Raw genomic sequence first — 14,072 nt, forward strand, 5'->3', positions numbered from 1 at the left:
CCAACAGCTTCCCCATTTTTTCCTGATTGTCCACAGGGAAAGAAGGTGGCTATTTGCACAGACAATATCACAGATGTTACTCTGAAGGACATGGTTGCAGAATCAGAAGATTTTTCCAACTTTGTGGGAGCTTTTGTCTGTCAGTCCACCATCATCCCGTCAGACAGCAAGGGTTTCCGAACAGCCCTGGCTCTGCAGTCCAACAGCCTTGCTGACAGGTTCTTAGGTACATGGTTTGTCTTCTGCATGTTGTTATCATGGATGTACTCTCATGTGTTTAGGGCTGCAGAGCAAGTCCTTCTCAGCTCAGCAGTGCTGCATTACCTTGGGAGAAGAGCAAAGGGGCAGCCCAAGATTCAGTCCCACTTTGTTCCTGAGCTGTGAAGCAGATGTGGACAGATGCCATTGCTTTTTGCTGCTGTTTTGGTCCAGCTAATGGCTGGAGGAGAAGAGTAAGGGCTCCCCCCATTCTTTGTTTTCCATGCACACATTACTCACTCTTCCCCATGTTTGGTCTGGTGGGTCCTGTGGTGCACAGAATTTCAGCACAAAAATCTGGAGAATGTAATTAAAAAGCACTGTTTTTCTTTCATGTTTCCTACCCACCTCATGCAGAGCAAAACCAATCACTGTAGTAGTCACATTAGTCCAAGTGTTTCTGCCCATGCCAAGTCCCCACTCGGGCAATTTCAGAAGAAGAAGCTGGTGCTGGGACATAATTGGGCGAGGAAGGAGGAGGCTTAGGGCAGCATGGGGCGATGCACATCATTAAGTCTTGCATTGCTCCGTCTCACAAGTTCCCAGAGTCTGAGGCCAGATTAGACAATGAAGTCATTTAGTCTGCTCACCTATCCATTACAGGCACTGAGTGTTTGTACTTTCTCCCTGGCACTGAGCCCAGAAACTCATGTTTGACAAAAGCACATTTTTGGAAGAGCATTCAACCTGGACTTTTAAGACTGCCAGAAATAAAAGCTTTGCCAAAGTCACTGGTATTTTTTTTCTGCTGGTCAAACACCATCTCTGTATTTTGTTTTAAAGCAGACTTGTTTCCTGTTTGAATTTGCCTGGCTTCAGTTTTCAGCTCTTGCTTCTTGTTATTCTTTCTCCATTTCACACCCACATTTTCCTCCTTGGAGAAATATTTTGTCTACTGGAATCATCACACCCTCCCCAGTCTGCTCTTCTGATAAACTAAGTAGACCAAGTTCTTCTAAGTCTCTTGCTATCATGTATTTCTCTCAAGCATCTGAATATTTTTGGGGCTCTTTCTGCAGCCTCTGTAACTTGTAATTATATTTTCTTAAAGCATGAGCACTAGAATGGAATAGTATTCCAGTATTTAATTCATTGTAATGGCAATAAAAATCACTTCTGTATTTGTATTTACATGCAAGGATGGAATCCCTGAGTCCTTCTTTCTCCAGACTCATGGGATTTCATGATGGCTTCTTGGATCTGGTGTCCACTCTAGATCTTTTTCAGAGTTACAGTTTCCAAGGGAAAATCTCTCTTCCTGAGGACTGGCCTTCATCCCTTGCTGCACTTGTCTGTGCTAAAGTATGTTTAATTTGATTGGGACCAGCTTACCAAGTGAACGAAGTTGCTCTGTATTTTATTCCTGTTCCTCTTAATCTTTGTCTCATCTACACACTTTACCAACAGTGATTATATAGTTACCTGCAGATCCCCGATGATAATCTTGCATTTTGGGACTCCAATATCAATGCCTAGAGAAGCCTGGAGACATACCACATTTAATGACAATTTCTCACAGCCAGATAATTTTATAATTAGTTAAATAGTTTTTAATCGAGAGTGTGCACTTAATTGATATTACACTGCTAACTTTTTAATTAGAATTTCATGTGGTAATTAGGGAAATACTTGATAAATTTACATAATTTTCTTTAGCAACCAAATTCGTCAGCACTCAAGGAATGAAATCAGATTTGTTCAACAAGAGCTGTTCTCCACAAATTCATATTGACTGTCACTCATTATGTATCTAGCCATTAACTGAAACCCATCTTCCACTTACCATTCCTGTTATTTTGCCTCATCATGTTAGCCACATTGTAATTTGGCTCATCATATCCCCTCTCCATCAGTCTTCTGACATTTTGCTATCATTAAAAGCTCTATTAAAGGTCACTCTTAGGTATGGGTTTGCTAGTTTGTAAGCATGCATACCAAGTAGATGCCAATATCCTCTCCTGCCACTGAAGGAATGAGGTGTTCAGTCATTGTCTCGGAAAGCAAGTAGATAGTCCTGATTTTTTCCTAATAGAGAGAAAAGATATCAAGCTCTTCTGCTGCCTTTTCTTTATCACAATTATTACATTTTAAAATGGTTGAAGTTTGCCTTTCCTATCCATAAGATGTACTTTTATTTCCAGTATTTCTAAAAATCTTCAAACTTATAATTTTTCTAGTGCTGCCAAACACAGGCTTTTCCCTGAAGTCTTTAGCACCCATTATCATTTTTCTGTAACTCATAACTTTTGATTTTATTTGATTCTCTATTCCCCCTCCATGAAGCTTGGGCCAATGTTTTTATTTGAATTGCTCTTTTACCGCTGTTCTGATCCAAGGTGGACTCTTAGTCAAAGCTATTGTCACTCTTGAGAGAGTCATTGTGGCTTTTTAGCCATATAATTAATATCCTCTGAAGAACGCCATTTTTTTTTTCACACTTGATTTTGCTTCCAGTGTTCTTATTTTTGAGAAACTGCACTTTGAGATGCCATCTCTACAGTATTGCATATTGGATGGGAATATTCTCTCATTGCCTCTGTTGAATATAATAAGGTACCTAGGAGCTATCATCTTCCAGTCTAGTGAGTAACTAATCTCTGTCCATTGTGTCGCAATCCAAATTGAAGTTACCCTGTGTTCAATGCAATGTCATTGATGAGAGGAAATGATCATCCTTGCTGACGTCAGCGTATGTTCTCAGAACAGAGGTCCCTCCACAATAACCTGACATCTTTCTGCACATGCTCCTGATGGTTGCTGGAGCACAGCTCATTTTGTTCTGTCTGTTGATGTGATGCTCTGTAGCTATCTCTCACCTGCAAGCCCTCCTGGGCAATGTTACTGAGCACATTAATCCAATTGGCTGTCACAATCCCAAGCTCTGACTTGTCCTACACCAGGTACCAGTGTCTAGCGCCAAACTGTCACCTTTGCTATCTACTATATTTACCAAAAAGGGTTATAACCAGACATGGATTTTCCAGCACTGTGAATTGTCCTCCCAAATGTAATGCCAGTCAAGTTGAAGTCAAGTCAAAGTCCTAAGAATTCAGCTAGGCTGTCTCGACTGTTGCAAGAACAAGTGGAAAACTTATTTTCTTCAGTCTTTCACATCTTTCTACCAGTTGCTGGCTGCTACAAATTTTTCTTGTTCTAGCAATTTTGCACCTCACGAGAAGGATGCAGCCTGTCCCATCTGTACAGCTCCCTCTTCTTCTGAAATGTTGCAGTGCAGCACTAATATTTTCTGTGTTCTTTGGTTCATGGCGTTGGAAGAATCTCTAAGAACTTTGGTTACTTGCATTTTCCTCTTTTTCAGCTCTTCTCCAAAATCCATGCAGACCTATGTAACCTGTGTTGTTCCACACATCGGCCTGTCATTTGTTCCAAAATGTACCATCAAGGCTTGCCTATGACTCCATAATCCTTCTGGATCTTGTCATTGCATCTTTCAGTTTTTCTCCCACAGTACTGCAGATTGCTCAGGGTGTTACGTGGTTATGATGTGTTAAGTTTATGCATTCAAGAATATGAAGAAAGTGTATAATGTGTAGTAAAGTTGTTGAATGCTATTGAGACCCACACCTTTCAGACTGAGAAAATGTTATATGTGAACCCCTCAGAAATCCATTCTTAGCTCGTTGCCTTTTTTTTTCTTCCTTCTCAAATTTTAGGAGCTACTGTTGAAACAACACTGGAAAATATCAGCATCAAGACAGATATGTTTCCTCTCTCTCCAAGCAAAATACCTGATGTGCATTTCTTTTACAAGTAGGTAAAAAATACTGTTTATTGGTATGTCAAATTTCTTCATTTGGTTAAAGGAAACGAAATTGGTGAGGGGAGATCTTTAATCCACCCTTAATCTTTCTCTCTTTAATCAGTATCTGGCTGATATTGATTGGCATGTTGAAGAACATCTCATGAAATCAGCAAACACTGTTTACTCAAATCTAAATTACACTTGATCTGTAGAGAGTGATACCAGAGCTTTGATTCATCCCGGTGCCACTTCCAGTGTCATGTTCCTTTCCATAATTTCTTATATATGGCTTTCATATGTCCACTTCCAGTTACTTATTTTCTTTCACATTCGTTTGTATTTACTTTGATGTTGCAAAAATGAACTAATCGAGGTTAAAAATAATTGTTCCAACCTGCATAGTTACTAGTGTGCTTTTCCTATTTTTCACGTTCTTCCATAAAAAGAATACCTTAGCTTGGATAAGAACTAGCTCAAAGATCACCTGAATTAAGATGTCTACATGCTGGTGTCTTCATGTAAGAACTGAGTTCCTAAGCTTGGAGTCTGGCCCCCGTGGGGCTATTCAGCTTATCTTAAGGCACATACCTATATTTGTATAGTGATAGATCTTGGCTATAACACTTTGGATATCAACACTTTATGCATGTGTAAATACTTAAATTATGTGTCTAATTTTGCAACCTGAACCCCACATCAGTGACCCTACTTTGAGTATATTATGAACTTGGCTTACAATGTCCATCATGTTGGAATAAGGGCCATTTTTTGAATCCCCTTTGCCTTGTGCTATTTCAGGACAGTGTCGTTCTCAGATTACTAGGCAAGGACAGAGCCATCATAAACTCTCCAGCAGAGTGACACACCAACCACAGCACCTGCGATTCTCTTTTTTAATCGTTCTGTTCTGTTTTGTGGGCAGGTTTATTCCTTGACTCAGCAGAATGCAAACTAGCTAGAAAAACAGAGCAGTTCGCTGAGTGGCATCTCAGCACTTTGAAATTTAAAAGAAGTGGTGAAACCCACCCTGCTTCTGTTGCTTCTTTTTTTCCTTCCAGCTGACAAAGCAAAAGTGCTGTGGTAAAGGGTATTTCTTTAGTACTGCAGTTGCATGGATGGACAGAGACAAAGAAAGAGCAACACGTATTTACTGTAGTGGAAACATATTACATTTCTCCTCTTGTTTGACATTAGGTCTTCAACAGTGACAACCTCCTGTGAAAATGGCCGTGCAACTGTTGTGACAATGAGATGCAACCCCAACAAACCAGACCAAGGAGAGCTTTCTGTGCCCAGGTATTTAAGTATTTGTATCTTAGTAGTGCCTAAAAGCCTTTTCTCCTCAGGCAACTTTTACAAAACTTGTTGGTAACTTTATAGTTAACAGCAATGAGGAGTGCTGTCTCCCTCATCAGCCACCCAGGAGGTCTCACTCATTTCTCCTAGGTGAAGGATGTGTGTGTCTGTCTACTCGCAGCAGACCAACTGCTGTGTATTTAGGCTGTGCGGTGAGAGAGGTGAGAGAGGTTAGAGCTCAGGCAGGTTGTTCCAAGCTTAAAGCCAAAAGCAAATGTAGTGATATTTTCTTGTCTCCACTTTTCCTTTATTTCAGATCCTTATTTTGGTCTTTGGCATCCTGATTAAAACTGCCTAGTCTGGGCTTTGAGAGGTAGTTTTTCTTCCTTGATCTACAACAGTGGCTGTGAACAAAGTGATTTTTTTTGAAAAAGAGCAACCTGTCCTAGGAATGATGAAATCTGCTATTGCAATGCTTATGTGAGCCCTGACTCTGTCTAGTTCAAGTTCTATACGTGTTTATTTATGTGTCTTATCACTCCAGTTTCTATCCCAGACCCGTTGCGCCAGCTGTGTTTAATTTGCCTGACCTTTTTTTCTCTTCACTCTGATTCAAGTGACTCCAAAAAACTTCTTTTTTCCAAAGTACTGCAACTGAAAACTTGCAGAAAAAACCCAATACAATAATTAATTCTATTCCCCTTCAGCAACACCCTGTGATTTTTCAGAAGTTCCCCTCAGCTATGATAACCCTCCTCTTTGGCTGTCAAGGCCCACCTTAGTCCATCTGGACGTTGCTGTAAATCTTCTGATTGCCCCCTTGCTGATCCTCCTTCCCAAAAGTGAACTCCCCTTCCCAAAAGCTAACAGTGTGGAGAGTGTGGGATCCTCTTTGGTCCCTGTCTGTGTTGGGACAGGTGAACCATGCTCACCTGAATGAAGGCAAAGAGGCATCTACTTCACAGGTGATAGATGAGTGATTGGTGTTTGAATGCCTTCGGAGATGTTTACCCCAGTTTCTTAGAGACCTGACACACTACAAATTATGCTGGGAAACAAGCCACCATCTATCAGCTGCTGTGTGAAAATCCTTCAGGTGTCCTAATGTTGTAGGTTAAACATGATGTGAGCTGTGATAACTCACCAGTAGCGAGGGAGGAGTAACCTACCTGTTAAAAGTGTGAGCATGGACAGAAGTGGCACACAGCTGACATGATGTAACTTATCTCAGTTCTTGTTGACTTCTTCCTAGCCCCCTTTGATTAGCGCAGCAGTCAGACAGCTATTTTCAAACAGTGAGGTATCTGATACATGTCAAATAATACTGTATATAACTCCTTGATCCTCCAGACAGGGTGTTTAGTATCATACAAAGTTGCAGTATAAGCTGAAAGAGGCTGAGGAGAAAGGTCTGTCAATTCTCTTGCCATGTACATTGAAAAAATGTTCCATAATCCAGAGAGGACAGTTATCAGTTATTCAAATCAGAATAAGCCAGAATGGGCTTTTAGGGCTGTGGATTTTTCAGTCCTTCAGATCAGAATAACAGATTTCCAGATGATATAGAAAAAATCTTTACATCCATTTTTCTGTATGGATATATTTCACATTTATATGACCTAGCTTCTTGCATGGACTTTTGGCCACTGCTGCTGTTAGACCTGATGTAATTGTCAGTAACAAAAGCTGTGTGAATGTCCTGCCATTGCCAGTACAACTTTCTTCTTTGCAGGCTGAATACAAAATAGGGTCATTAGTCTTTCTTAGACTAAGAGAAGCTGTTATTTCTTCATTAACTGGTGAACATCCTTCTAGTAATTAACCATGACAGGACAAGTCCATTCCATATGGACGAAATCACCCAGACATCATTAGAACAGCAGGAACCAGATAGCAGCGTTCATGTGGAACAGTCACCCAGTGCAGGAGAACAGCGATAGAGGTGCATGCTGGGCTAGCCCGTGCTGGTGAAATGCTGGAGTAGTTCTGCTGGTCTCCAACGTTTGCTTCTTTCTCTTCATTGTAGGTGCGTGAGTTGCATTCACTGCCAGGAACCAAACTGTTATTTTAGACCTTTGACAGCCCAACATCTCTTTTCACTTCAGAAAGCATTTACAAACTGGGAAAAATTCTTCCCCCAGATTTTTCCATCTGCTGACTTGATGGATGTTTACCCATTTGTTGTACTTACCATTACCAATCTTCAGCAGCAGAATGTGCAGTGAAGATGCAAACCCCAGAGTGTTTCATAAGTGATAACTAAACTTTGCTCTCCTCCTAGCTCATGCCCCGCGGGCACCTGTGATGGATGCACTTTCTACTTTGTATGGGAAAGTGCAGAAGCTTGCCCTCTCTGCACGGAGCAAGACTACCACGAGATTGAGGGAGCCTGCAAAAAAGGATTTCAGGTATAGGACCCATGTCTCCAAGGCATATGGGTTCATTTGGGTATAACCTGGACTCTGTTGAAATTTGGCGTGCAAGTTGACATGTAAGTGCAAGTAGAGTTGGGAAATCTCAGTCCAGGCTCTGAGCTGTCCGGGTGCAAGTCTTATTGGTGAGGTGCTGTGTTGAGGTTCAGGGATATTTGTGCCAATGGCAGAGTGGTTCCTGGAGGAGAGCTGTCTTGTGCTGACCAGCTATGTGGGTAGGGATGTGAACTCTGTATGCATTCACACATGCAGGCAAGTTGTTTGTGAAGGATGGAGTGCCCAAAGGACTTCAGTCCTTTAATAGCCATAAACATCAGGGGCAGGCTAGGAAAGGATTCAGAATTTCAGTTCAGAAATTCATCTTTCCTTGCTTGCAATTTTTTTGCTGCTGCCTTCTTTAGTCAAATATTAGGAAGTCCTTTCACAGGTTCAGAACTGTCCTGTTGATCAACAGCTCCAATGAAGGCACAACACATTCGCAATCGCTGTCCAACCCATATTGTGCCAGGTGAAGAGCAATTTGGAAGAGCAAATCCTTTCGCCATGTCTGAACCTGCAGGCACAATCAAGGGGACAGTTGAGTAGACAATATGATTCAACCTGGTGTCTGAAAACCTGAAATACATGTTTTGGTTTGCTTTCATTGAAAAGATGTCTCACCTGTCTACCTCAAAATAGCTTGTTTTCTTCAACTCTAAATAGTTCTTTCTTTTCCTATAAGCAGCTCACTTTTTGGTGTTTTCTGTTTTCCATTTGAAAGGAAACCTTGTATGTATGGAATGAGCCAAAGCATTGCATTAAAGGGGTTCCCTTGCCAGAAAAAAGGACCAGCACTTGTGAAACAGTGGACTTTTGGCTAAAAGTTGGAGCTGGTGTTGGTGCTTTCACAGCTGTTCTGCTCATAGCCTTGACCTGCTATTTTTGGAAGAAGAACCAGAAGTAAGTACTGCAGATTGTGGTCCATATAAAAGTAAGTTAAAAGCTTGATATAGTGAACAGAAAGCCATTTCATGGATCTGACCTTATGACAATGTTGATGAGAAATACCATGTTGGATCAGTCTGTTAATCCACCAAGCTGAGGTTTCTTCTGCCAACAGTGGCTATCAAAGATGCTAGTGAAGAAAGTATAGGAAATCCACAGTAATTTGTTATGGCATAATTTCCCAACAGGAACTGTCTTTTTAACCCCCAAGAGTTTGAAGTTGACCTTAGGTCCTGAAGCAACATTGCTTTCTCAAGGTCTGAAGACCGAAAGGGTATCTCTTCAGTCTAATTACTCCCTTTCAGCTGGGTTAAAATAATCATAGAATCATAGCATAGTTTGGGTTAGAAGGGACCTTTAAAGGTCATCTAGTCCAACCTCCTCTGCAATGAGCAGGGACATCTTACACTAGATCACATTGCTCACAGCCCCGTCCAACCTGACCTTGAATGTTTCCAAGGATGGGGCATCCACAACTTCTTTGAGCAACCTGTTCCAGTGTTTCACCGCTCTCATTGTAAAAAACTTCTTCCTTATATCTAGTCTAAATCTACCCTCTTGTAGTTTACAACCATTGCCCCTTGTCCTATTGCAACAGGCCCTGCTAAAAAGTCTGTTCCTATCCTCCTTATAAGCCCCCTTTAAGTACTGAAAGGCTGCAATAAGGTCTCCCCGCAGCCTTCTCTTCTCCAGGCTGAACAACCCCAACTCTCTCAGCCTTTCCTCATAGCAGACCTGTTCCATCCCTCTGATAATTTTTGTGACCCTCCTGTGGACCCACTCCAACAGCTCCATGTCTTTCCTGTGCTGAGGACCCCAGAGCTGGATGCAGGACTCCAGGTGGGGTCTCACCAGAGCAGAGCAGAGGGGCAGAATCCCCTCCCTCGACCTGCTGGCCATGCTTCTTGTGATGCAGCCCAGGATACGGTTGGCCTTCTGGGCTGCGAGAGCACGTTGCCATCTCACATCCAGCTTTTCGTCCACCAGTACCCCCAAGTCCTTCTCGGCAGGGCTGCTCTCAATCCCTTCATCCCCCAGCCTGTATTGGTACTGGGGGTTGCCCTGACCCAGGTGCAGGACCTCGCACTTGGCCTTATTGAACCTCATGAGATTCACATGGGCTCACTTCTCGAGATTGTCCAGGTCCCTCTGGATGGCATCCCATCCCTCAGGTGTGTCAACCGCAACACTCAGCTTAGCGTCATCTGCAAACTTGCTGAGAGTGCACTCAATCCCGCTGTCAATGTCATTGATGAAGATATTGAACAGCACTGGTCCCAGTATGGACCCTTGAGGGACACCACTTGTCACCTATCTCCTGGACGTTAAGCTGTTGACCACTACCCTCTGGATGTGACCATCCAGCCAATTCCTCATTCACTGAGCAATCCAGCCATCAGATCCATATCTCTCCAATTTAGAGACAACAGTGTTGTTGGGGACTGTGTCAAAGGCCTTACAGAAGTCCAGATAGATGACATCCATAGCTCTTCCCTTGTCCACTGATGTAGTCGCTCCATCACAGAAGACCACAAGGTTGGTCAGGCAAGACTTTGGTGAAGCCATGGTGGCTGTCTCAAGTCACCTCCCTGTCCTCCACATGCCTTAGCATAGCTTCTAGGAGGATCTGTTCCATGATCTTCCCAGGCACAGAGGTGAGGCTGACAAGTCAGTAGTTCCCAGGATCCTCCTTTCTACCCTTTTTAAAAATGGGTGCAATGTTTCCCTTTTTCCAGTCCCCAGGGACTTCACCTGACTGACATGACTTTTCAAATATCAAGGTTCTTGACTGTATATGGCTTAGGTCTGTTTTGGCAGAACACATCTGGTATAGACCCAAAAGATCCCTGCTTCTCAGACTGAACATACTGACTGTTCCCCTTCCCCATTGTCCTCTGCTTCCCAAATCTCATTCCATAAACTTTCAAAACATGATTCCCACCTCCATGGAATTGCATCGCCCTATAGCACATCCAACTTCACCAGACCCAGACGCCAGTATCATGGTCCCCACCTCTTGTTGCCTCCTACCACACACTGTTACTCATCTCTCCTCTCTGCCATAGCCCCCTTGGACATGGGTGTGATGCAGATTCTGATACAGGCTGTTGCCCCAACCAGCACACAGGTCACACTTCCTCATGCAGGAAATCCTCTCAGCCTACTTGTGGTCTTTTGGCAAAACATGGCTCTTTTATAAGGATAGAGGGGTAATCTGGAGAGCAGGAGCTCGATGTATTGTTAATACTGTTCTGGTTACATGTTTTTAATGATTGAGAAATATCTAATTTCCAGTAAATATGGAAGGACTGCAGATAATCTAAATTACAAAAACCTTGAATATGGGACATTTGTAAAAAAAATCTATGCCTGTCTGGATTTATATCTTCAGGCTGGAGTATAAATATTCCAAATTAGTGATGACAGCAAACTCAAAAGAGTGTGAGCTGCCAGCTGCTGACAGCTGTGCTATAATGGAAGGAGAAGATAATGAAGAAGAAATAGTATATTCAAATAAGCAGTCACTGCTGGGGAAGCTCAAGTCCTTGGCAACGAAGGTGAGTAGTAATTACTACTATTAATACTAAAAATAATTATTACCTTTATTTATTACTGGATGTGATGAGGCCGTGATGCTAATTTGCACAGTGCTTTGTGCAGCCTCCCACACACACATCACCCAGTCCATAGTCGATCTGCTGAAATCCACAGTATGGATAATGATAAGAAATGTTGCAGGGTGTTGAGTAAATGCTCCCTCTTCTGCAGAGCGATTTCAGCAGCATTCTTTATTGTATGGGTGATATACCTAAAAAGAGCAGTTAATGGTGGGGAGATCCTCTTTTCCCAAATTCCTACCAGTCGCCTCCATTGCTGAGGCAAAGAGAGCTATTATAGATCCAGAAAATTAACATTGGGAACACAGCCACCAGCCAGCCACTTGAAGCTTACCTGGGCTGGCTTCATGGCTGACTTGAGAACCATAATTTTGAGTACTATAGGATTCAGTTGAAGAGAAGGCATCAGCCACAGCCTGTCACCCAATACATCAACCTCCTCCATTTCAGTGGGAAGCAGCAGCACAAACCATTTTTTTCTGCAGCGCATGTGAGGTGGGTTGTTGCATGTCTGAATTCATAGCACAAAGGTCTTTGGTGTCCTTTGAACATTTCTGAGAGGAGCAACAGAGGACCATCATGGTAGATCCCACAAACACTTTGGTCTTTATTCCAAGTGCCTTGAAGTCAATGGGAAGAGTAGTGCTGTCTTTAAGGGAGTCCAGCTGGGGCATCTATTATGATCAGGATAAAGGTGGATGACATTTTCCCTTTCGAACAGTTTTGCTGAAGAGGGTTGTTTCAAAATAAGAAGGTTCTTAAAAAATCACAATATTTTTTTTTTTAAAGTCCCTTTCTTGTTTCTTATCCAAATATTTCAGAATGTTGAATGTTAAGATTTTTTCTCATTTATTCCTTTCTGTGACTAAGTGCAATGTAATTAAAACCTGTGTGCCTCCTTTCTTGTCCCTTATTTTTCTCTTCTCTTTGTTCTTTTACTTTTTTTATTAGACTGCTGTCCTCTTTCCACACTACATGCTCCCCAAATCGCCCTCCTAGGAGATGTTACCATTACACAGCTAATAACGCGGAACTTCCCCTTGACCCCAGTCTGACTATTTGTCTTGCAAAATCAATATTGTTCCTTGTGGAAAGGGGCAGAAATTCAATATTAATTCTTAATTCAATATTAAGAATATTGAAAATGTAAATAAAATCAAATCGCCTCAAATTTTGTGGTAGTGTTGCAAAAATGGAAGTTGATTCCATTTTGAATCCTATAGGGATTGACTTTGAAATACTGATGATTGATTGGTTTTTTGTTCGTGAAATGGCTTGGCTGGCTGTGGCTGAGCATAATGACCAGTGCTGCTGGTGAGGGTCATGTTTTGCTGTATGCCTGACAACTGTAAAAGCTTTGCTGACTCCATTTGCAGCACCAACCACTGGCTCCTTCTTGATTAGAAGTATAGAGACGAAAGCGTGGGAGAAGTTTGGTTTTTTTTTTCTCTTTAAAGTAAGCTTTAGTACTTTAGTATTCAGACCACTTGAATGCTTATTTGGACTCAAAAAGAGTTTTTGAAAGTTCCTATATCCATTGTAGCAGTCTCCCTGAGTATTCTCTCCTTTTTAAACAAGCCTGTCAGATATTTCTAAGCTGGTTCTTTTTTTCCTGCTAGATAATCATAGCTGGCAAACTCAGCTTCCAGTACCTCATTAGCTTACTGAAATCTGTGTCCTGTATCCCTGCAGATAACTGGAATTTAATATATATTTCTCCAAAACAAATGTTATAGGCATTAGTTCTCATTTATGCAAATGATGAGGAAATTCATCTCCTGCTGCATATGCATGTAAAATATGGAAAAAATATGTGGAGGAAAACAGGGGAGAAAAAGAGGAGAAATGTAAACTGTGGGGTAAAGAAAAATCTGGTTTCCTAACTATATCTTCAAGCTTCAGGCAATGGTATTTCTATGAAGAAAAACATCTCATGTAGCTATTAGTGGTTTTGAGTACCCAAGGAATTCAGAGCTGTAATATAGAAAGAAATTACTGTTATTTTTAATGAGAATATAGAAGTTAAAGAATTATGACACTGCTTCAGATTGGAGGCTGTTCTAGTTCCATCTGTTGTCTCCAGCGTAACAATACCAGGTCCTTGAGAACAAGAAATATATACTCTGCAGTAGGCTAGCATAGGACAGTTTTCTGCCCTGCTCTTTCTCACGTCTGCACTAGGCTGTCCTGATCTGAGTGAGATGGCTTTAAAGATCAGATCATGAGGTTAGTTTAACATAGTTTCCAAACTGTTTGTGTACATCAACATGTATAAAAGGTAGATACACGAAGCAAGAACCAGCATTTTCTAGTGAGTAGTTTTATTAGGGCTCCTTCATTCATTGGTTCTGCATGGACCATTAGGTCGTTCACACACGCAGTAATGCATACATCCAGACTTCTCACCCTGATGCCTGCTGGCCAGATGGCCTAGGCTGTCACCCAGCAAATAAAAACAGAAAGAAAACTCAACCCTCCAGCCCTGATTTTTAAGATGACAGAGGATTTGTGGACTCTTTTTGTCCTGTGGGTCTCCCAGAGGAGGAGTTGGGATGGGAATCCAGGAGTGAGGCAGTGGTGTTCATGTTCACAGACTTTCCTCCAAACAGTTTATTTATTGTAGGAAACACATTAATAAGTAATAATAACCATAGATATGATTACCTTGCAATTCATCAGGTCTGACTATCTGTCCTATACTATGAGTGTGAAATGCAAACT

General features: G+C 41.8%; 1 protein-coding gene across 1 annotated transcript in view; it reads left to right on the forward strand.

The window, feature by feature from the left end:
• ELAPOR2 (endosome-lysosome associated apoptosis and autophagy regulator family member 2) overlaps window positions 1–14,072 on the forward strand; it is a 103,683-nt gene that overhangs the window by 86,959 nt on the left and 2,652 nt on the right. Inside the window, exons 16-21 of the mRNA XM_087765027.1 lie at window positions 37–226; window positions 3,933–4,029; window positions 5,216–5,317; window positions 7,599–7,725; window positions 8,510–8,688; window positions 11,126–11,291. Coding sequence (XP_087621153.1) covers window positions 37–226; window positions 3,933–4,029; window positions 5,216–5,317; window positions 7,599–7,725; window positions 8,510–8,688; window positions 11,126–11,291 — 861 coding nt within the window. The remainder of the gene's footprint in view (window positions 1–36; window positions 227–3,932; window positions 4,030–5,215; window positions 5,318–7,598; window positions 7,726–8,509; window positions 8,689–11,125; window positions 11,292–14,072) is intronic.

The sequence above is a fragment of the Nipponia nippon genome, unplaced genomic scaffold (assembly GCF_047370975.1).
Source record: "Nipponia nippon isolate SJK-2023a ecotype South Korea unplaced genomic scaffold, ASM4737097v1 scaffold_3, whole genome shotgun sequence".
In the NCBI taxonomy this organism is placed as follows: domain Eukaryota; kingdom Metazoa; phylum Chordata; class Aves; order Pelecaniformes; family Threskiornithidae; genus Nipponia; species Nipponia nippon.